At 45.0% G+C, this 24,867-nt stretch overlaps 1 protein-coding gene across 1 annotated transcript in view; it reads right to left on the bottom strand.

Moving 5' to 3' along the window:
• Positions 1–10,511: 10,511 nt before the first annotated feature.
• Positions 10,512–24,867, bottom strand: part of METTL4 (methyltransferase 4, N6-adenosine) — a 331,121-nt gene continuing 316,765 nt past the window's right edge. Inside the window, exon 8 of the mRNA XM_069620861.1 lies at positions 10,512–11,930. Within this exon, the coding sequence (XP_069476962.1) occupies positions 11,785–11,930 (146 nt within the window). The 3' untranslated portion in view covers positions 10,512–11,784. The remainder of the gene's footprint in view (positions 11,931–24,867) is intronic.

Genomic DNA, 24,867 nt, shown 5'->3' with positions numbered 1-24,867 from the left:
CTAAACAACGATGGTCTGGAAGGTTGCCCCGAGGAATGCCAGAGGTTTGGCTTAATTCCAAACCTTGCGGCCATCACCTCTGTGGTTTTGCATCAGAGCCATATGCAGCACAGAGACAGAAACCATACAGGTGGTCGACAACTGCCTCACCATCCTTGACGATGGCCACCACTGCCTCCTGGTTCTACTCAACCTTTCGGGCGCTTTGAACACAGTAGACCACCAGGCGCTTACAGACACCCTACATCGGTGCATGGACATCCACAACTTTGACCTACACTGGTTGAAGTCCTACCTCACCAACTGCCAACAGTTTGTTCAGATGTACTCCTCCAGATCACCAATCCTACCCGTTGCCTGTGGCGTCCCGCAGGGTTCCATCCTCTCCCCAGTGATCTTCAATCTATACATGGAGCCTCTGGGAGCCCACCTAGCCACACACAACATCCACATCCACCAATACGCCGATGACATACAGCTATTCCTCATGATTGACTCCATCAAGGACATCCATAGGCTCAAAACCTGCCTCTCACTGATCCAGTCTTGAATGTCCAGTGCATACTTGAAGCTCAACCCCTCCAAGACCAAAGTCCTACTCCTCACCAACAACACCCAACACCCAGACATACAGACCTGGCTATCAACCATGAACTCTGAGGGCTTCACACCTGAGCTAAACTCCTGCGCATAGTTCCTCAGGTTCCACATCGATAAAACGCCTCTCCTTCAAGACCTACATAGCTAAGAAAACTCAATCAGCTTGTATCAGCTCCCCCTCTTGCGGAAAGTGAAGCCCCCCCCGCACAGCTTTAGATCCACCGTTCAAGCACTGGTGCTATGCCACCTGGATGGGGCAATGCACTCCTTGAAGGTCCCCTGTCGTCCTCCCTCGTGCCCCTGAGAAGTGTCCTTCATGCGGCTGCATGCCTCAAAGGGTCTACGCAGATATGATCACATCAGCCCGGCCCTCATCGACCTTCACTAGCTCCCACTGCACGCACAACTCACCTTCAAGTCATGCTGCATCATCTATAAGGCAATCACCCAGCTACCTCAATGAGAAACTCTGCATCTCCAGCAGACAACCCACCATCACACGCCAGGACACGTGCAGACTTGAAATCTGCCGCTGCAAAAAGTAAAGGACCACAAAACAAGCCTTCTCTGCCTACGACCTCAACACCTAGGCCATCACGTTGCCCCTCGAGGTACCTGACTCGCTAGACGTCGCCCGACCCTCTCCTCCCCACCATCCAGTACAGCTGTACCCTTTATCTGTGCCCCTGTGTATCCTACCCCACCGCTGTATATCTGTTCTATTGTTACCTCTGAAAAGCGTTTAGTTATGCATCTGTACTGTAAATGGCCTCTGTAAAGCTCTCTGTTGCTTCTTGGAGCTAGGTCCACGCTCAATAAATACAATAAAAAGTAACAGAAGGCTCCCTATAGATATCCCAGCATTGGGCCTGGAGGAATGGTATTACCGAACTCCCAAATACCCGAATCACCACCATAGTCACGCGGGAGCGACACAAGACTTTAGGTAAGTATTTACCCCAAGCTCTACAGTACCTCAGCAGTGAAGAAGAGTTTACAGACGGACGCCTTCAAGATGCAGCGGCAGTACAGGACCCGGTCTCTGGATTTGTGGTCATGGTGACGAAAGACAGGACCCTGGATGGGAACTTGCAGCATCAGTCGACAAAAAAGTCTACAAAGGATTCTCTGGTGCTTCTCACGGCTCTGTGGATTTGACATCCCCTTTTCAAGGTAGCAGATGAAGGACGGTCATCACCGATAGATTCATCTTGCTATCTCCGTCCAGCACTCTGTTGAGAGGAATTCAAGGAGTGGAATCTTGCTTCTGGAGGTCCAGCAAGAATTCACCAAAGAGTCAGCAAGATTTGTTCTTTGGAAGACGCTGCACAGCAGTCAGACTCAAGGTCCCAGGATATTGGCGGTTTGCAACTCAGGAAGGTCACAGCTCGTCATGGGGTGGCTCGAAATGCAGGTCTTCTTAAGACTGAAGGGTCCCAATAGTCTCTGGGTCAGAGTCATTGTCTGCAGGACTCCTAGGGCTCATGGAAGAAAGGATCAGAATAGGCTCTGATTACACAGAAGGCATCTCTGGTCTCTGGAAGCAGCTAGAGATGTCCTCTCTTTATCTTCCTCTACAGATACAGCTCCAGTGGTTGACTTGTCTTCAGCTTCCAGAATCGGACAGTTATATAGGAACCCACAGACAACTTCTGCAAACTCTGCCTGCAGTTTACACAGGGCGGGTGGCTGTCCAATCAGGACAGTCAGCCCCTGTGGCGGAGGCATGGTATCACAAGTATGGCACTGACACAATAGGTACAATTTGTAAAAACCTTTATTGAAGATTCTGGGTTTGGAAAACTCCTACTATGCCCTACAAATAAGATGGGAGTAGTCTCGACCATCAAACGATAAACAAAACAGTCCTAGTGGAGTCTGTCAAATCAAAATGGCCTATGCTAACAAAACCTATGCCTGCTCTATCTCTTGTACAAAAACGTGTATAAAGGGGAAATGTATGCAAAGGAAAAATCAGTGTTCAAAATAATAAATGTGGCTAAATCAGCTCTCCTCCCCACGTTACACCACAAAGAGTAAGGTGGCCCGTGTAGGCAGGATGACACACTCTGGCTTGGGTTTTCAACACAATAAACAGTTCCAAAACGTGGATCGAGGCCCACCTGGCTTTCCACGTTAAAGTCCCTTTTTCCACTTCCAAATATGTTTAAGAAAAAGTTCACTTAGGTCCCCCTCTGTCAGGCTCAGACCTCTTCAAAACATAGTTCACCTGGGTGCCCCTCTGTCAGGCACAGACCTTTCACAACAAGGTTCATATAGGTCCCCCTCTGTCGGGCTCAGACCTTTTTCAGGACAAAGTTCAACAAAACTTGCAAGGGGGCTCCCTTCCCCAAGTTTATTATACTTCGGGTATCCCTCAGTCGGTCAGTCCACTTTCGGATGTCAAAGACTATCGAATGTGTATACCTCTGTAGGATCACTTTACTGAAGGTTCAACTTTCAATCTCCACTTCTCTAGGAGTTAATTTTTCTTACTTTTCTTTTGCAGTTAATTCGCTTTATCGTTACAACAAACAAGGCACCTTTCACAGAGAAGTTTGAGTAGGCTACTTCCTTTCGCCAGACCTCTTAGTTACTCAGTATTACTGATTCCACAGCTGTCCTTACTTCAAAGTTCATTCAAAGGTCTACATGTCTTCGCATCTCCTCCACATGCGTGCAGCCTTCACTTGCGATGTGATGTTGCCACTTCAAACTTTCTTTAACACACCGGTCTCTCGGGTCGCTTGCCAACTCACTGGCTGTGTGTGTTTCTTTCTTGGATCTTCTATTTTCCATTCACAAGTCAAGGTTAGTACCACAGGCTTGGCTTTGCCTCCCCAAATCTGCCGTTCACCCGGGAGAGTCACTGGCATCCTTGAAACACAATGCAGCCTTCTGATGTGGGATCTGGTGTTCTCCATGTGTCTTTCGCTGCCTGTCGGAGGCAACGACTTCCAGTAAGGAACTCTTGGGGTTTTTGATTTGCTGCTCTCGTCCCTTGCTCTGCTCCAGTAGGTTTGCTTTCGCCCCGGAGGTTCTGCTCGTATTCGTGTTCCATCTTGCTCAGAGCCTGTCTCTAGGTTCTGCCTTTTATCTGTGTGAGGAGAGCTAATTGGTATCAGGTGTATGCACTTAGAGTTATGTGCCTAACTTTGACCGACCCGATTAGCAGGACATGTCTAGTACGATGTGTGAGAGTTAGTCTTGTTACTCTCAGTCACCCTCTTCCTCTGCCCAGTGTTTGTGTAAAAGGGAGAGAGGGGGGGGGGAGTTGAGACCTCAGAGAAGCCTAAAAAATAGGATGGGATAGATGAACAAAAAAGGGGGAATACCGCGTCTCATCATCGGCTGTCTCATCCCCAGTTCCTGATGACCCCTCACCCAGGTGATCCTCTCGCACTGGTCCACCCCCAGGGTCTGGATCCAAAGGCAATGGCCGTTTCTTGGCCACCTGAGAGAGAGATCCCCTGGGACTAGTGGGACGAGACACCGTCTGGTTTCTCACACCCCCCAGTGGTAACTGGTTTTGCTCAGGCACACCAGAAGACAAAGGGCGGCAGATTTTAGGACTCCTCCCTCACAGACATTCTGGAGGCTCTGCGGGAAACACAAAGGGTTCCAGCTGAAGAAAAATCCTCAACCAGGACCTCCCCCACCTAGGATGGCAGAAGAAGGACCAAGAAAGGACAAGCACACTACAAATGGCGAAAAAAGAAAGAAGCAACCATTCTAACAGAATGGTGACCCTCCTGTGCATTTCCGTGGCTGGTTTGACAGCCTGCATGTAATATTAACATAGAAGTTATTAAAATATATCCAATACCATCAGCCATAAGAGTTAGCTTGTCACAGTAACAGAAATGTTACTGGGTCAGTGAAAAAGGGGGTGCCATGCATCTCCCTCGCACTCCACATAAGGTGGGGTTTGCTGGTCTCACATATAAAATGTGAAGGGAATGGAAATCCCTCTCTACCCTTGGGAACAGTAGTTCACACATGGTAAGTCAAGACAAAATACAAAGGGAAGCCCAAGGGGCCACCCAGCAACACTGCGCATAAAGTGATGTGTGCTGCCATACGAAAATGCATTAATCCAAAAAAACAGTATGGAGAGACATAAAAAGGTCACCCATAAAAAGGGTAAAAGACAGGGTGAGTGGGGAAAGATTCCCACTCACCCAGGAACATGAAAAATAATCACCAAGTACAGCAAGAAGCTCTGGGGATTTCACAGGTGAGGAAGATTTAGCATAGAAATGAAAATCTACCCTAACAGAAGCTCTGGGAGCTCCCAGCAACACTGCACAGAAAGTGCTGTGTGCTGCTTTAGGAAATTGTAGATGCCAAAAGGTTGGAGGAAAGCATGACTTCTAAACAGAAATACCAATACGTGGACAAAAAGGTTCCATGTACCAGAGTAAAAAGGGGAGTGGGTGGGGAAAAAGGGTTCCTACTCACTCAGGAGGATTAGCAAAAAAATCCAGGTTTCTAGCAAAACAGTACTGGGGGACTCACATTCATACAAGAAAGAAATTACCCTAACACCCTCACCTGCCCCGCTCCCCCACCCCCAAATCCCCACAAGACTAAGGGAAAGGAGGATCTAACATACTCCAGGATGCATCTCTTGTTCCAGTCCGTTATACCTTCTGAAGAATCCATCCGCATTCTGGTGGTGTGAACCCACTCTATGGTGAAGCCAAACCCTTGCAGGCTTATAGACCACCTGAGCAGTTTGGCATTTCCCCCCTTCCTGTGCATCTGCCATCTAAGAGGTTGGTGGTCAGTCTGAATCTTGAAAGTAGACCCATACAAGTAGACCCATACAAGTGACCACACTGGCAAAACATTTACATTCAATAGTTGCCCACCTCATTTCTCTATATTAATGTCTTGTGGATGTAACATATAGGATGCTCCCTGCCTTTGTCATTCATCTGACTTAAAACTGCCCCAATTCCTGTATCTGATGCATCAGTTTGCACAAGAAAAAGGCTGTGAGTAGTCTAGAGCTCTCAAGGCTAGAGCTTTGCATAGGGCATCTTTTAGACCTTGGAAGTCCATTTCACTTTGTTGGGGTACTTTGGGGAAAATATGGTTGTCAAGAGGGCTGCTAGTGGTCCATAGTCAGCAATTAAGTTCCTATAATATCCAGTGAGTCATAAGAAGGCTCTCACTTGTGTCTGAGTAGTGGGGTTTTCCCAGTCCTGTACTGCTTGTACTTTATTAGGTAAGGGCTTTATTTCACCACCTCCTACCTCATGGTCAAGGTAGACCACAGAACTCTGACCAACCTGGCACTTGCTAGCTATAATGGTCAGATTGGCCTGCTGAGTGGGGCTGCAACACCTGGCTGAGGTGTGCAAGATGTTCTTCCTAAGTGGGGATGAACACTGCAATGTCAACCAAGTATACCATGCAGAAGTTCTCAAGTCCATTCAGGAGATGATTCACAAGCCTCTTGAAGGTGGCTAGAGCATTATTCAACCTGAAAGGCATCACTCGAAGTTGAGAGGCCTTCCGAAGTAGAAAATGCTGTCTTATCCTTGGCATGGTCAGTCAGAGCTACTTGCCAATATCCCGATGTCAGATCAAATGTGCTGAGGAATTTGGCTGAACCCAACTTATCCACTAGCTCATCTGTTCTGGGTAAAGATGGTCATCACTCTTGGTGACCGCATAAAATGCGCTGTGGTCCACACAGAATCTAAGCTCCTTAGTACCTGAATTTTATACTAGCACCACTGGGCTAGACCATGGACTGTTGGAGTGTTCAATTACTCCAAGGTCAAGCATCTTGTTGACCTCTTTGTGATTTCTCATAGTATCTGACATCCTGTAACCCCTGATTTTCATAGGTACCCTATCACCAGGGTCAATGTCATGCTAGCTCCAGGGAGTCATACCTTGTGTAGTAGAGAACAGGGGGTGGGGGAAAACTGATTTAACAGAGCTTTGAACTCCTCCTGCTGTTGGAGAGCTGTATAGGAGACTAACCTATGATTGGGACAGGGACAACTCTAGGAGCTAAAGCCAAACCAGTTCAAGGTAGCAAGGCGAGTGGTCAAGGCTAAGTCTCGGGAAGGGTGAGCTTGGTAATGGAACTACAATGAGTCCAAAAGGTACATAGACAAGAATAACCCTTAGAAAATTAGTTACAAAAATAACATTTATTATATGGCAAATACACACAATTAAAAATAACTATAAGCAGGTAGTTACTATCGCACAAACTAATATGAATGATAAAGATGGCAAATTAGACTTTGAATGCTTCACCGGCTTGACCAAATTCAATAGTCAATAGCTCTGGATAAGTGGCATAAACACAATTATATTGATAAACAATAAGTACCTTATATGGTCGCTCAATTATATTGCCCTCTGCATACTTCTAGCTAGGGATGGCTGAAATTACTACTGGCGAAACGGAATTGGCAAAATTCGCCAACTATTTCTCCCACACTTTGGGTGATTCATGTTTGTTGGGGAAATTTTGTACCCTCCATCCCCTGAAATTTCTTTTTTACTGTGGTCAGAAATACACCCCAAACATTATTTGGTGGAAAAACTAAATGTAAATGGACAAAACACCCCTTTTCTTGCCCAAACTTTCAAAGAACGAAATTTTGGGCAGGAAAAGGCCCCAAACGGCTAATTCCACTCTGCTGGCAAGCGCTTGTAAAATTAATTGGGTGGAAGTGCTTTGTGCAAAGTCAGCTTTGCCTATTTCCATACGGAGGGGGATGTTGTAGTATGTAGCTTGTCTTCATATTAAAGTTAGGACAAGTAGAAATTGGTGCGCATGTTAGGTTATGTATTTCAGAATGTAGGGCTCTGGAACTTGAGGATAGGTAACGGGTCAGATGCTGTACATCATGCAGCAGTGCACACTGAATAAACTTAATTCCTTAACTTCAGCAAGTTATACTCTTGTTATTATACAACCACTTGCCAAGACCTAAGACTGAAGCGGGGTCAGTGTTGGAGGTATGGAAAAATAAACCTATCCAGTGGGTTGCTGAAGCCACCAACAGGAATAATGGCAGCAGAAGCACCTGAGGCCTTACACCCCTACCAATGTAGGCTTGCAGTCATCACAAGTTACAGCCGCAAAACATAGTAAAGGGCCCAGCCAAGGTGAGGAGTTTGGAACCATATATAAACAAATGGAGGGTGAAGGCAGGTGTGGGTGCTTAGAGTAGCCGAGTGGCAAATAGGAGAGAGTGGAAGGTGCAGTTACAGAAGGGGAAGAGAAAAGTGAACAGGTAGGAGGAGGTGGGAAAGTGCTTAACATGCAGGATATGGAGGGGACAAAGAGAAGGAAGGGAGAAGTAGGCAGTGTGGAAAGACCTGGAAGTAAAGAGGATGGTGGTTGTGCAGCAAAAGCTGACAGAACTCATGGTGGATGAGGAATGGGAAGAGCTGGGATGAAAAAAGGAGAGGACAGTGAAGATGAGTAAACAGGAGGAAGAGATATCAAGAATGAATGAGGGGAGAATCGATGACAAGGAGAGAAGTTTGAGGAAGAATTGAGGATTGAAACCAGGAAGGTGCCAGAAGATCCCCTGGAGGTACGGGATCAGTAAGACCCTGAAGGAGACAAGTTGTATTGGGCAAGCAGGAGGAGGAACGAGCTTGTGGTGGAATGGCGAGAAGGTTAGCCCACAGATCGTCCGAGGGACACCACTAAGGATGGAGGCAATGCCCCAGGTACGAGTGAGCAGCAATTTGATGAGGAGGAAAGTGAAACCTGCTTGGCTGAACATGGCTGGGGATAGGGAACCACTCTAGCACCCAACCCAGCAACTGCAAAATCCTTCACCTCTGGGAGATCCAATGAGAGTGCTGGTTCCACCTAAAGTGTGATACCAAATCTGTGGTATCGGACAGAATATCTTCCTGGAACACGTACGGTTCCCTCCCACACTGGCAGGGTTATATACAAGATACTGAGTGACACCCAGGAGAGAAGCTGAGGAACTTTTCTTTGGGAAGCATCTTCGGAAGCAAGAAGACATTCTTTTATTTGACACCAGAGACTTTGAGTAATGCCAGGAAGAGACCTAGGGAGACTTTCCTTTGGGACACATCTTCCGAAGCAAGACGCATTTATTTTATTAGACCCAGGAGACCCCAAGCAACATGGAGGAGAGACCCGGGCAAAAGCTATTGTAGAGAAGGAATGTGGTGGATGTGAGCCTCTTGCAGGAGCATGACGACCCCCACCCTTAGAGCAGTTGAACTACTTTCTTGTAAATAAATCTATCCGGTGGGTTGCTGAAGCCACCAACTGGAAACCTGGGAGAAAACCTGGGTGAGAAATATCTCCCAGTTAAACCTCCCAAATGCTGAGCCTACACAGTGAAATAAAAGGCCCACCAAGACAGAGAAACAGTTAGGAAGCGATTGCCTTGAAGGGTCCTGTGGCAGCAATGTGAACAGACGTGGGGACATCCCACAGGGAGGTGAACACAAAAGAGGAGGAAATAAGAAGCCCATTCCCAAATCTCGACGTTGAGGAGCAAAAGGAGTGGCTAGTTAGCTGAGAGGAGAACAAGAGAGCAGCCATAAGGAGCAGCAACACCAACAGCCCTAGAGGTGTACCTAAGGTCAAATCTGTCAAGTCAGGAAACACTGCAATGTGGGAATTGACATCTAAATTGCCATATCAAGGCCAAGCCAAGAACAGAATCCGACTACTTGATTTCGAATTAAAACTATAAAATATCCCCACCTCCTGCTTTTATAGACTGCCAGAAAAAACACCAGCTTCTTTGGTGAACTACGTTTTGTCGTCATGGGATATCTTTGGTGTCGCCTCAAACCGCAAATCAGCTTTCTTCTGCAATGCAATCCATTTTGTCTGATATGCCTTCTAAACTTGGTGAACCACCTGTTGCACAAAACCTACCTGGAATGCCTGATCATGGCCATTTCAGGGAGCAAAATTGAATACTTTAATAGCGTGTACGTGGAACACAAACGTCCCATCACCTTGTTAACATTGCTGCATTGTTCCTTTCAGCTTCAACCATTTTGTCGTCTTGCTAGCCCTCATCACCCATCATCATCGTGGGCTCTTCAGTGCACTCTGTCGTTCACCCCCCAATAAGGAATTGTATCTATCTCACAATAGCCAAGAAGTGCCTACGGTAGAATCGTAGCAACAGCACCCTGACTCCACTTGAAGCATGGCAGACATCATGGACAGTACGGATATGCCTGTGTGCTTGGTCAATCTCCTTGCTCTTCTCCTTTTCAAAGTCACTCTGGGATGAGAGTATGCGTCATGAAAATGTCTACAAAAAAATTCTAAGACAAAGGTAATAAACCCTGAAACGTACTGACTGATTTCCTGAAGCCTAGAAAAACTAAAACAGAATAATAGAAAAGAGCCCATTCATATCTACATGCCTCTACGCTCCCTGATTTACAAAAGACTGAAAGTGACAAGGTCATTATCAGACTATTGAAACAAGCTGCCTTTTCCTTGACCTAATCTGACTATATTTAAAACATCGACGTCCCCCCTCATCGCCCCTGAACATCCCGGGAACCCATGTCCGCTGCAAGTACCAGCAACCATGGGCAATTTGTGCAATAAGTAATGTCTCGTTTAATTTCCATTATTATGAAAAAAAATATTAGACAAAATGCCAGCTAAATTAAAATTTAAAACGTAATCTTACCTCTTTAATTAGGAATGCTACAGAAATAAAAGGTTCTTATTAAAATGAGTTAAAAAGTGTAATCCGTGGTGTGTTCACATACCACAAAAGCTTCTCAATGTCACTGACTCAAATCAGGCAATTAAGCTTCACTAATAGCAAAATATGTGCAGTTCTATATTTTGGCAGCTTTCCCTAAACCGAAGTCTAGAAGCTCTGAAATAATGGACCAGAAAAGATTATGAGGCATTTTACTTGAATTTCGAGTAGAGCCGCTGGGAAATGCGGAATCATTTTAAGTGTACTATAAATTGTACCAATGTTACAGATTTGTATGAAAACACGAATTTAAAAACAAGATTTTCAAAGAACTAAAGTCAGACACCTGGCTGACTTTCCTTACGCAGGTCATTATCAGTGGAGTCAAGCACACTTAAAATGTCCTGCTGGACTAGGAGTTTTCAAACAGGTGTTGGGATTATTACCATAATGGTATCTAGCAAACAAGGGGGGTAACGGATTTAAAGTGGATTATCAAAGCATAAAAACTAAACTCCTCCCACAACCCGGTCTTCGAGGTCTACAGTAACCGGAACGAACGACACCCGATCAGCGAGCATGGACACTGCGTCGACGTGCTCATCATTCTGCTCCCAGTAAACCTTATATCAGCAGGTCTCCAGAAAGCTGGGTGCCAGAAGTTACTGTTGGCTGCTTTTTAGCCCGAATGTTCCCCTGATAAGAGCAACTCGCAGATAATAGCACTTTGGTAAACCAGCATTATCCTTATAAACACTGTTGTGATCTCAATCAAATCTGAGATGTCCCATTTATAATACAAGAACTTGCTGATGGATCCTTTCTGGGTGTGCATTCAATGCCTGCGCGACAAGGCCGAGCGCAGAGGAATCCCCACTAATCCGCCAACTATCACATTAGGGAAAACATAGGTGCAAACATCAACACATTGTCGTTCTTAGTACACAGAGCAAATTACTGTGCATTTGAGTGTAAATGCAACTTTTAGACTGCTCAGAAAGCCAATGGGCTTGGAGGCAATGGGGTTTGGAGAAGAACACAATCCATGCATAAAATGCATGCGTAAACATTTTATGCATAGATAATCCTCTACTCCACATTTTCCTTCACTTGTATGACAGACTTTAATGCACTGTGTAAGGGAGTATGCCGTATTACAAGCCTTATTAGTGCGAGATTTAAATGGCCAATAATGTTTTTTCATTAGATGCAAGCTATTATAAAAAGTCCAAAAATACTTGCAACTTTTTTAAAAACAAAAAATGCAATGTCCTAGAGGCCGGATTCCATTCAGGGAACACAATGTGCAGATGACAATAACCCTTCCACAAAGCAATGGGAAAGCTGGTTGCTGGGTGGATTTCAATTGGACATGTCCACTTATATTTACACTGCTTTGTAAGTGCTCTTTTGGTGATAAAGAAAACACATTACAGGGCTTTAAAAAAATACGTTCTTTAAAAGATCATGGTCAGCTTCCATCCTCCAGAGAATGAAAATAATCGATGTGCTGGAATTTGAGAACCTCATTCCCCCAGCAGGTCCAACCGGTCTGCAGGTTGCGCGCAAACAGCTCCAAGCACTCAGCATCTGGCTTGACATATTCGGTCAGAACCTCTGCAAAACAAAAGCAACACAACGATGATAATCAGGAGCAAGGCCAGCACACACACAACATATCAATCTCTTCTCAGCTGCTGCGAGATGAAAAAAAGAATGTGTCATTATAAAAAGAAGACAGCAAATTAATTTCAAGGATTTCATCAACAGCCTTTGCTATTTATAGTGAGAAAATCGTTCAAAATGAGCGCCCTTGAGATTGTGAACAATGCGGACAGAGCCTTCAATAGGTCTGATTTATCAGTTTTCATTTAGAGCCGGGGATTGAGGATTTCACCGCCTACGCGCGTGACTTTTCAATTTTTCAATATAGTCATTTTATCACATACCTCTCGGGTGCGGGCTTAATGTTCCAAATGTTAGGCACAGCTATGGATGGAGGTCGGAAACCCACGGTGACAAAAAAAAGAGCAATTAACAAGTGGCACTGACTTCAAGAGGTTCGGAAAAAATTATTAAAAAACACAACTGAAATAATGCGACTGACGACAGGGATTATTAGGCAAAGATTCCATTGGGGACTTTCCATTTGTCTAAAAATGTGTTATTTATTTGCATATTTGTGGTTTTGAAAAAAAGATTTACAAAATACTTAGCTTTAAGAAATACAAAAAAGTAATCAATGGTTACGATAAAACAAACGGGGCAAGAACACAAAAAAAGCCTTTAAACACACAAGTCATTGGTGTACAGTAATCGCCAGAGAAAAGCTGCTATTTCATGTGAAAAAAACTAAAAAGTTAGAGCAAAAGCCTGCGAGAACAAGGAGTAGGATAATGATAAACACAGGGAAAAACACCTGCAGGCCTTTCCAGAATGCACTTGGATTTGAACCTGAACGAGACAACAAGGATAAGGTGTGGAACAAAGTCCCCTGCTTGGCCCATAGGATGCGAGTGACGGCAACTTTGTTTGGGTGGGCCCAACACACGCTACGTGATGTGGGATCCAGGAGCAATTGGAGGAGGATCCCTTTGTTGCCCCCTCCCCCAGCGCCTCACAGCATCAGGGGCCTTAGGCAAGGGATCTTCAAACTGACACTTCTTCTGTGACTGCCCCTTTAAAACGTTCTCTTAATGGGTTAATGAGTAAGCTCCTCCACAGCGAAGCAGACATTAATCAGAGAGGAGGAAGAAAGCAATATCACCAAAGAGGATTTCTGTCAACGCTGAAGCATACAATCAGACCACAGTGCCAGTCCCAGCCCAGCCAAAGGTCCCTGTCAGCCACATGCACGGGGAGAAAGAATCCAAGATGGCGGACCAGTCTATTTAAGACTTGGTCTGTGGGAAGAATGGCAGCATAAACACCCCTACCAATGTTGGCTTGCAGTCATCACAAGTTACACCCGCAAAACATAGTAAAGGGACCAGCCAAGGTGAAGAGTTTGGAACCCTATATAAACAAATGGAGGGTGAAGGCAGGTGTGAGTGCTTGGAGTAGCCGAGTGGCAAATAGGAGAGAGTGGAAGGTGCAGTTACAGAAGGGGAAGAGAAAAGTGAAGAGGTAGGAGGAGGTGGGAAAGTGCTTAACGTGCAGGATATGGAGGGGGACAAAGAGAAGGAAAGGAGAAGGAGGCAGTGTGGAAAGACCTGGAAGTGAAGAGGATGGTGGAGGTGCAGCAACAGCTAACAGAACTCATGGTGGATGAGGAATGGGAATAGCCGAGATGAAGATAAGGAGAGGACAGTGAAGATGAGTAACCAGGAGGAAGAGATATCAAGAATGAATGAGGGGAGAATCGATGACAATGAGAGAAGTTTGAGGAAGAATTGAGGATTGAAACCAGGAAGGTGTCAGAGGATCCCCTGGAGGTACGGGATCAGTAAGACCCTGAAAGAGACAAATTGTATTGGGCAAGCAGGAGGAGGAACGAGCTTGTGGTGGAATGGCGAGAAGGTTAGCCCACAGATCGTCCAAGGGACAGCACTAAGGATGGAGGCAATGCCCCAGGTACGAGTGAGCAGCAATTTGATGAGGAGGAAGGTGAAACGTGCTTGGCTGAACATGGCTGGGGAAAGGGAACCACTCTAGCACCCAACCCAGCAACTGCAAAACCCTTCACCTCTGGGAGATCCAATGAGAGTGCTGGTTCCACCTAAAGTGTGATACCAAATCTGTGGTACCGGACAGAATATCATCCTGGAACACGTACGGTTCCCACCCACACAGGCAGGGTGGTATACAAGAGACTGAGTGACACCCAGGAGAGACCCTGAGGAACTTTTCTTTGGGAAGCATCTTCGGAAGCAAGAAGACATTCTTTTATTTGACACCAGACACTTTGAGTAATGCCAGGAAGAGACCTAGGGAGACTTTTCTTTGCGACACATCTTCCGAAGCAAGACACATTTCTTTTATTAGACTCAGGAGACCCCAAGCAACATGGAGGAGAGACCCGGGCAAAAGCTATTGTAGAGAAGGAATGTGGTGGATGTGTGCCTCTTTCAGGAGCATGACGACCCCTCCCCCCCCCATTAGAGCAGTTGAACTACTTTCTTGATGAGCAACTCTGTCCCATCGGAATCCTGTAGAGAAACCAATGGACCCCTGTGCCACCAGGGAGAGCCTTAGGACATGGACCCAGGCAGACTCTTCAGCTCCTGCCAAAAGAAAGCTGGGAGAGAATGTATTTGCGATTACCTCCCACCAGAACCCTTCCAGGATTAGATGGAGATCCAGAATTAAGAGTTGGGAATTAGGGAGTTTTGCTCATTTCAGAAAAGACATACCTAGACCACTAGTAACCCCCCTACCTTGGTCCAGACCATGGTTGTAAAATTCCCAGCAAAACTTCTAGGGTTAAACCATTACCAGTTGTATCTAGTCACCGTCTTATATCCATCCACGCGACAGGTGATTCAAAGCAGTTTATAAATTGATAACCAGCTGGAAATACATCGTCATAGGTTGGATGCATGCACTTTTAACACATAGAATACGTGAAAATCATATATACCTAGATCACATTTTCTGAAAAAATAGATGTGCATTACTGAGCACTTACAGTGGCCATGCTACCTTTGCCAAAGCCACAAAGGAATCTTAACCAACAACTTTGTAAGAAAAGGGTGGGGGAGACTCATGATTGTGACATGAAGGCTGGCTGAAACTATTCTCACTATTGTGATAGCCTCTCTGAATGACTAAATCTGTGACAACATTATTTGAAGGTGAGGAAGCAGAAATAGCATGGCAGATAATCAGCTCATTGTATTGCCTCCCCCTTGTCTTTGATGTCCTGAGGATCATATCAGCAGCTAGTTTTGGAATGTGGGGTTCTGTGAACACCTTGTGCTTCCTGTTTTAATGGGAAACAAAGTAGAAGCCACAGGATGAACTTCCGGGACATGCCCTTACCACCCTCTACATGTAAGTGATGCTAGACTGGGTTGGATGATAAGGTAGTGAAAATTTAGAGCAAGGGAGATTGACGTTAGCAGATCCTGGTGTAGGTCTTGGGCAGTGCTTGGTCTTCCGAGAAGATTCTCGAGCACAGCCCTGCAACTTCCAGCCCTCCAGATATTTTGGAAGATAACTCCTATGATCCCTCACCACTGAATAGAATGGCTAAGGCTGATGGGAGTTGTAGTCCAAAACATCTGGCGAGTCAAAGGTTGCAGACCTAGGTTCTAGAGTAATTGATCAGCAGGTACTGAAGAAATTCAAACATGTATTATTTGAAGAGTCACAGATTCTTGGGATAATTGCTGTACAGATCCTTTGGTAATTCTTGGACGGACAGTAAGATAATCACTAAGCAGATCCAACAGGCCACTAGGTTCAACCAAGACTGTAATGTTTATGTCCTGATGTTGTAGTTCAGTAGCAGATCCCCTGGCATTCATAAAGGCATTCGAGGATGATTCATGAACATATTCCTGGGTCTTTCTACCAACACATCCTGGGTTAATTCACAAATGCATCGTGGACTGTTAAGTGAGCTCAAAAAGTGAAACTCTCAATTAAGAGATACTTTTGAAACCGGTAAGTCACACATGCAAATACCACCAAGGCTGACCTAACCATTTATCTTCAACGGTTGATCTATTGAGTACCACTGAGTTAATTAATCATATCAGGGTTTTATATAAAGCATCACATTGACTCCTCCAACTCCTAAGTGCCATAATACTTTGCAATATTGACTTCATTTACAATCATCTTTTGTTAACTGAGTGCCTGGAGTCAGATATTGAAAACAATGAATTTAAAAAAAGTTGATTGCAAATGCAATCAATAATGAAATTAGCATTCAGGAAATTAGCTCACGTTCATTTTCATGGCATACAGAGTGGGCGAGTTGGAAGTATATCCTACAAGGAGCTGGGAGGTGGAGCATAAAGACCGCATCTGCCTCTCACTTATGCTTCGTGTAGAAATATGCCAGCATCTCGTGCTCCACAGAATTATTATGTGGACCGTGATGCTTGATTTCGCAAGGAAACCTGTATTGGTTTTTGTACCTGCAAGAACCAGGTGGATTCCGTATCCAGTGATAAAGTTGCTGTGAAAATGGCCGCCACCGGCAACATTTCCCTATAAATGCACCCGCCAGACAATCAAACACTTTCCCCAAATATTCTAGGATTGAAGGTAATAATATATAATTATACCCTGCCTAGAATATTTGGGAAAAGAGCTTCGGGGGTCAGAAAAAAAAAAGTTGATTGCCCGACTACTTTTTAGCTGCAACATCACATGGAACTGCAGATTCAATAGGAACTCATAAATGCGATTCACCTTGCACGGATATGGCAAGTGGCATTTATGATTGAATTAATGAATGGGTTTATATACTGCATGGAAACCTGGGATCACCTATTTTTATGTGCAAAATATGCACCCATTCAACTACATGGGCCTTAGTGTTTTGCTAACGGCTTACTGAACCTTTCTCAAAGTATAATTTGGTTCATGATTGGGAACAGGTGGGGCCATTGGGGGCATGTCCAATACCGGTGAAACTCTCATCCCCATTACAACACTCCCCCCTCTGGTCAATTTATTGACCACAGGTATATTTTGCTGCATCCTTGCATATTCATATTTAGGTATCCATATTTGACAGCGGCCCTTCAAACTCCCTCCTTTTTCTATGTACTCTTCTGGCCACATTTCATGAAGTAGCACTCCCTGTCTCCGCCATAATCGACCCAATGCTCTGTATAGTTTTCAGGGTCAAGTGGGGGCACAAAAATAGTGCCTGGGGACCCTATTGATCTTTCAATGATATTCATTTCATGTGGTTAATCTGTTTGGATGTGTATGTGCACCACGTTATCTTTACCCAATATTACTGTCATCATGTGCTGCTCTGTAACCTTCTTCCCAGCTCTCCTACACTCTGTTAAAACTGTTTGCAAGACACAGAGACCTGTTAGTACCAATATCAGGACTGCTATTAGTATTTTGAATGCATTACCTAGCCAGGTAAGCACGCATGAGAACAAAGCCGTGAACCAGTCCTCATCTTCAGTCGCAATAGTTTCTTGGATCATTTTTGTGTGCCCATTTTGCGAGGATATTATTGCTTCCGCCAAGCTCCCATTCTGCTCATTGTGTGCAGGTGTAAATGTGCAGCAGCTTTAGCCAATTTTTGAGCTCCTCCCAGGCAGCGAGAACAAACCTGTTTTGGAGACTCAGCTTTCTGATTGCTCTCAGCTCCTCCTTAATTGCATTTAGTCCCTTATTTGTGGCATTTATGGCTTGCAGTAACTCCCATCTGGATCTCTGCAACCACTTGGTATTTGCTCCCATTTGCAGACCAGGGACAAGAAGCAATGAATAGAACATTGATGCTTTGCTAAACAGCCTGTATTCGGGTAGGGTCTCATCCATGGACTCTACACTGTTCTTTAAGAAATAATTGTTTCTTTTTGTGTGTTTTGATCTTTTCTCTTTCTCATCAATTTTACTATAGGGTAGTCCACATTTGCACCACATCACTTTGAGGCACCACCAGTGCCGGTGCATGTAACACTGCTAGTGAACAGATGCCACTCAATTTGGCAGAAGCTGCATATAGGCCTGTGAACCACATGCCCAATAGTGGTGCATTACTACTGCTGTTCCTTGCAACTCCATAATGCGTTTGCATCCAACATGTTCCCCTATCTGCACTGTGCCATTGTTTCTAAAACACAGTGATGGGTTTTTATCCTAGTTATGTGCACTCATCTTCCACCCATGTCAACAGTCTGGAATTTTGCTTTCATTCTTCTATGCATTTTTCATTAGCAATCTTTATAGGATCCCACGAAAATCCTATAAGCGCCTCTGCTCTACATCCCATGATCCCTTATACCCAACCTCGGGATGTGAACACCTCTCCTGCTATGTGTAATTGGGGTCTGTCCCAACAAAATTTTATCTCTTTGCCTTGATGTCAGTACATTTCAGCAATGGGTGGTCACTTACTGTTGCTTCTCCTCTTTGTAGCACTGACAATTTATATTTCATCACTTTGTTTATCATTCTCTTTTATTTGATATCATTATCTTCAAAAAGGGAATCTGCTTTTGTTACCCATTTTATGGAGTCCGAACTTCCCTGGAATTGTCCCCTTATTTTGCATAATGCAATGTGAGTTGAGCAATCGGCCCCGTTTAGTGGTATTTCCTCGGCCACAAACAATCTGGATACTGTGAGGGGTCAGACATAAATGACAGACACAGGAGTGTTTTTTGTTTTGTATACTTTTATTGAAAGTAACAGAAAAGGGGAAATTGGGGAAATACCTCAGTAGCCCTAACACTATGAGGGGTTTCCCTGACTCAACAAAACTAACTAAAGTCAGTGTCAAAATGTACAAAATAACTGTCCGTCCTTTGTCCAAAACCTAATCTGACCCTCACGAATTAAACTCAACAAACTGTAAAAGGGGAAAATGTCTCTCGGATGGTTACCTGCAGCCTTGTCGTTTCCAAAATATAAGTTTCAAATGAATTACTTGTGCTCCAAAATAAAGTTCCACACAGTTCAAAGTAAGGTTTTGTTATTTGTTGGTCTGCTTACTCCTGGGGGAAGCCGGGTCCAATAATGCCAATGGGGACAATCCTCTTCCCCTGGTCTTTCCACTTCTTAGATTATAGTGAGCAATTGCTTAAATAGCATTTTCCCATCTCTGGCAGACTTGGTTTACTCTCCTGCCAAGTACTGCCAATTGTATTTCCCAGAATCACTGGGGCGAGGACGAGTAAGGGTCTTTCTCTCTTTACAGGCGTGGTGTCTAGATTATGCCCGTTTATTTATTATTCCCTTTCCTCAGCTTGGTTGGTATCACTCTCACCCGCAGCCACTAGTTAGTTGTTTCCTGTGTTCACCTAATATTTGGCTTACTGGCCTGCCAAGTATCTACATTGTTTTCAGCGGTGCTTTCACCGTTCCCAGTCACCAAATCCTGTTTATACCACCTCTAGTGCTGCAATGTGTGTGATATTCTTTTGGGCTTGATATGCCTCCCACCTGCTTTGTCACCACTCTTGTGTTGCTCTCGTAGCCCTCCTCATCCCCCTGTTCCAGGTACCTCCATTGGTTTGCAGCATATGGATCATCCCGAGGTTGCGGTGCCTCGCAGGACTCCGCATTCTGCCGTACCGCTCCAACTCGTCTGCTAATCTAGATGAACTACAAGTTTCTCCGCCCTCTAAGGTCTCATCCAGGCACCTGTTTAGTTATTTATTTATTTATTTGTTATGCGAATCCAAAATGGCCCGGAGGCGTACAGGCGCAGGTCCAGAACCTAGTCAGGTCTCTCTAGTTCATGCGAGGTTGGCCAGGGAGAGGATACAGTATTCAGAGGACAATGTCTGCTGGAATGTCTAAAACCACTACAGGAACACTACTTTTGACGTGGAAAAAGGGATGGTGGTATACTGGATGGCCTATCTCCCTTTTCACCTCTTACGACTATAATATCTGAAGCACTATCTTTAAGTCTCTCTTCATTATGGGGAGCTATGGCCACGGATCCCTTGTATGGGAGGATTGGTCCAAGAGACCTCCCCTCCCCTGCAGTCCCCCCCCCCTTGTGGAGCCAATGGCTCGTCAGGGGTCCCCCCTGCCACCAGGGCCAAGGTGGCGGGTGAACCACTGGCTGACACATTGACCAAACGTGCTGTATTAAACTAGGCCCTGGAAACCATTTTGTGAAACCAGAATGACCTGAGCCCCTGTGCGCCGCAGCACGGCCCCCACCCTTGGAGAGTTCTCACTTGTCCCTGTGGCCGCAGCTCCCTGGCAGATCCGCTGAGAGCCCGCTCCCACGAACAGACGGACATGAGCTAGTGCTAGAAGCAAACACTGTAACATTCACCTTCCGCAGTGTATCACTGTCCACAGTATGACCCGGCCAGCAGGGCTGGGGTGGAAAAGAACTGTAAAATGGTCCCCCGACAAAAGTAGAGACCCTAAATACCAATATGCAAACTGCCTGTAATAAAACTCTTTTCTCCATGACCTTTTGATAAAATATGTAAACTCCATAAAGATGGCAGAATGTGTGTTCATGTGGCATCCTGATCGAAATACCCATATTCCTTAGCTATGCGCAAATGGTAGAAGTGTCCCGGTTTTATGTTATATGTTTCTCCGAGAAGAATGTACTCCAAGGCCCTATGCCATAACTGAACTAATGCTGCTAGAGTGCAACGGAAAACAAGTGCAATAGCATTGGGAGCTCATGTAAATTGTGTAAGAAAACGCATAGAATGTATTCGAATGTTCAAGCTCACCATGTGTCACTGCCATCAGTCTTATTGGCCAGTTATTCCTGCGCGCTCCACCAACCTTAATACTACCTCGCTTATCGTGTATGCATAGAGTGTAACAAAATGTCGTGGTTGTTAAATACTTAACGTATAGTTATCAATAGCAACATTGGTATAGGTAACTCATTTGAAATGGCCATGTAAAGGCACTAACAATGTAGAAATGTAAGCTTTTAAAAAACTCAAGGAGTATTGTACATTATATGAATGTTTATGCCTTTTCTATATAATCTGCAACACACAAAGATAATACCATTGTGGGCATATCCAAGGCCATTTCCCCTCCCTCCCCATTGAAGCCTGCCAGACGAAAGGCAGAGGCCCGGGCTGCTCTGCCTCACCTCCCCCAATTCGGCTGGAGCCGCTTCAAGCATTCACGTTCCCCCGCAGCTCACATGGCCACGGCCAGCCACCTGAATTATTTACAACCCAGCAGTAAACCCCGGCCATAAACGCACGCCAGAGGTGCCCTGTCTTATGCTCCACGACCCACCAGCTCACCCCAGGTTAATGGCCCCTGTAAAATTAGGACACCCAATATTATAGCAACACTGTAGGAACACATTCATAATGACTTCTAACGAGACATGAAAACTTGGACAGCTCACCCCTTGCCCTGAGACCCAACCTCGTGACCTATGATACCCGGCCAACAGGATGATGGTAACCATGTATTGATGTATCACCAAAGGACCCCACTCTAGGTGCATTCCTCCTGTGTTGCATTAACCTGTAGAATAACCTATTGTAGGATTTACAGGGAAAGATAATATTGCAGTATCGAATGAATGGGGTGTGCGTGGCCCTTAGGGCAGAAATCCAAGGAAGACGTTCATCAATGACACTGGCCACGCCTGTCATCGCAGCACTGCCCGGATGAGCCCAGCTGACCTGCCCGGCCCACGTTGGCACCCAGTGACGTCCACCAACCTCGGCGTAACACATCACAGCTGCACTATAGTTAGTCGCCACCACCCAATCCCCACGAACATGTGCCCCCTATAGTGTGTAGGCTCTTATGACGCGTTTTGTAATAAATATATACGCCTGTCTTTGCTAGTGTCGGACAGAGCGCTCTCGGAGCTTGCAGAGTCCTTTGCATGCCCTATTTTTGACTTATATAAACTCCCATTAAGCTCACCCGCACTGGAATAATGGCCTGGGGTGTTAATATGTGAAAGGCGACTCCCACCCTAGGTTCAAGATGCTTGTAGGATTTATGTTTTGTACATCAATCCTGATCTTGCGGTCTTAGCCCAATGAAGTGGGGTTGATCATTCTCATTTTTTTGGGTAATGTGAGAACATCAAGGAAGCATGGGTCACACCCTTTCTAAAGAAAACGACATTAGACCCCACAACCCCTACCAACTATAGACCGATCACCACAGTTCCCTTCCTCCTTAAAAATCATAGACAAAATTGCCTACACCCAAGTTCAATCCCACCTCGAAAACAACCAACTGCTTGGGGACAGACAATCTGGCTTCCGCCCTAGGCATAGCACAGAGACAGCTGTATTGGACTCAAAAAAACAGATGGATGCCATTAGAGAATCAGGAAACCTCGGCATACTATTACTACTTGACTTGTCTGCGGCCTTCAATTTAGTAGACCATGACATACTTTGCCAAACACTAAATAACAACTTCCACTTTTCCATAGAGACAACCACCTGGATTAAATCATTCCTGTCTGACCGCACCTTTAGAGTATTCATTGGAGACAAAGCAGCAGATCCAATATCAGTCCCTCTAGGCGTCCCACAAGGGTCCTGCGTCTCACCCACTCTCTACAATGCATACACGAAATTACTCTTCACCGCCCTGGATGAGATGGGAGTAATATATACCAATTTCACTGACGATACACATATACTTATCCCTATCTCAGGAAACTTGGAACAAGATACCATTAGCATAAACAAAATCGACTCACTCATCCAAAACTGGATGGCGACAAATAGTCCCTGCCTCAATGGAGAAAAAACTGAAATCTTGATTGTAGGCACACCTTCACGACTCAGTAAGCTCCAACCAGATTACACTTCCATAGTTATTGACGGTACACCCTTTACTATTTCTAACCAGGTCAAAACCCTTGGTGTTTACCTTGACTCCTGTCTCTGCATGAGCAAATACATTAATTATCTCGCCTCCTCCACTGCATATACAGCTAAACTTATCACACTGAGTCGGCCATTCCTCACACCTCAAAACTGCATTACTCTTGCAAGAGCCCTCATACTAACCAAGATTGACTATTTTAATATCTTATTACTAGGGACAGCCAAGAAAAACAAACAAATTGCCACAAATAGAGAATAAGGCCCTTAGAGCTGTTCTAGGAATAAACAGGAGATCCCATATATCTCACTACAGAAAAGAGGCACACTGGCTGCCAATTCAAGCAAGAATATTACATAAAACGCTCACCATCACACATAAATGTGTCACTGCTAATGCCCCGATATATCTGAACAAATGCCTTACGCGTAAAACAGTAACGAAAACACTCAGATCCAACTCTAATAGCCCGGTAGCAGCCCCTAGAATCTGGAACGATCTCCCTCCTTACATTTGCAACAAACCCACTGACTACAAATTTAAGAAACTACTAAAAACCTGGCTGTTCAATAAATTCTAAACTGTCCTAGGTACTCTATACTATGCCACACATCCCCTGAGCACCCGTTTAAGATTGTCCTATCGCTTGCTCTTCATTCTCCTCCCCTGAAGACTCTGTACAACAATGTTTGTGTGTAACCTTTAAGCCTGCAAGAATACTTGTAATCCCATTGTTCTCCTAAAGTCTGTGTAAGTATGTAATCTATGTAACTCTCTATGATTGTAAGCATTCTTGTAACCCACACATTTTACTACAAGTCTTTGTATCCATGCAAACTGTTCTAATTTTCAAGACTGTAAGTATACTTGTAACCTACGCCATGATACCCATGGGTTTAGGTGTATAACCAAATGAAATAAATAAATATGCTCACTCCTGGGTCCTTTGGATCCTCTATGCAGGTGGCCAGGGAAAGGCCATCGCTATTGGATTCTGACCCTGGGGGTGCACAAGCGAGGGAATCCTAAGAATACTGAGATGAGGAAGAGGCAACTGAGAGTAATAGACAACAGATAGTCTCACCACTTTGGTGCTGGGATGAAGAAGATGAGAGGTCAGGCAAGTCCTTGTAATGAGAGCCAGGCATCCTTTAATGAAGAACACTGGCAGCCCATCACCGGACCATAGGTGTTTAAGAGGTAGAATACTGTTGCAGTGGACAGAAGTCAGAAAAGAGCGAGAAGCCGGGAAAGAGAAAGACACAGCAGAAGCAGCCGCGTGGGAGCAAGAGAGGCTGAGATGCTGGAACGGTGCAGTACAGAGAGCCCACGGAAGGAAAGGTGGGCAGCAGGCACTGCTGAAGAGCGATGGCAACACTGCGCACGAGAGCCTGAGTGGGCTGTTTGAAGCGCCCAGAGATCAGGCTTTCCCGTAAAGGGGAGAAGCAGTTACGAGGAGATGCAGAGTCCCTGTAAGTGTCTGGGACACATGTAAGTAAGGCATAGTATCAAAGTATCAAAGTAAGACAGACACAAGTGATCACAGTTCAAAGTTGTTTATTGAACTTTATCAGGGGTGTGAAAAACGTCTATCTAAACCTAAATCTAAGATGAGAGCATGCTAGGACCATCAAATAATATTAATACAGTCCTGGTGGAGACCAGTCAAATAAAAAGGGCCTATACTAAAAATAAAAACTCTTGCCAATCCTTACCGCTATGCTACAAAATAGTGTGGGATAATGTTCACAAAAAGAAATAAGTGTTCACAAAATAATAAGTCAGGATATTAAGCTGTGGGCCTCCCTTCCCCATGTTTTTAGCATGGGACAAGGCGGGTCACTCAAGCACAGCACACTCCTGGGCTTCTCTGGCACAAGGTCAGTTTCTTTCACCAACATCAGGGCCTTCTGTGCCCAAGTCTCTTTTGTGCAAAGTTTCTTGCCTCAGAGGACCTGATGTACCACAAACAACAAAGAAAAGTTCCTTTCTTAAAATTCACGTTGGGCAATTTACTATTCACCCTGGATCCCCCCTCAGCCGGGCTCTGATCCTTCTTTCACTATTATCCTCCCTCAGTCGAGTTCAGACCAACTTC

This window comes from Ambystoma mexicanum, chromosome 5q (genome assembly GCF_040938575.1).
Source record: "Ambystoma mexicanum isolate Mex_15411 chromosome 5q, UKY_AmexF1_1, whole genome shotgun sequence".
Lineage (NCBI taxonomy): Eukaryota > Metazoa > Chordata > Amphibia > Caudata > Ambystomatidae > Ambystoma > Ambystoma mexicanum.
Note: the sequence above shows the minus strand (reverse complement) of the source record. Positions and strands in the feature narration are given on the sequence as shown.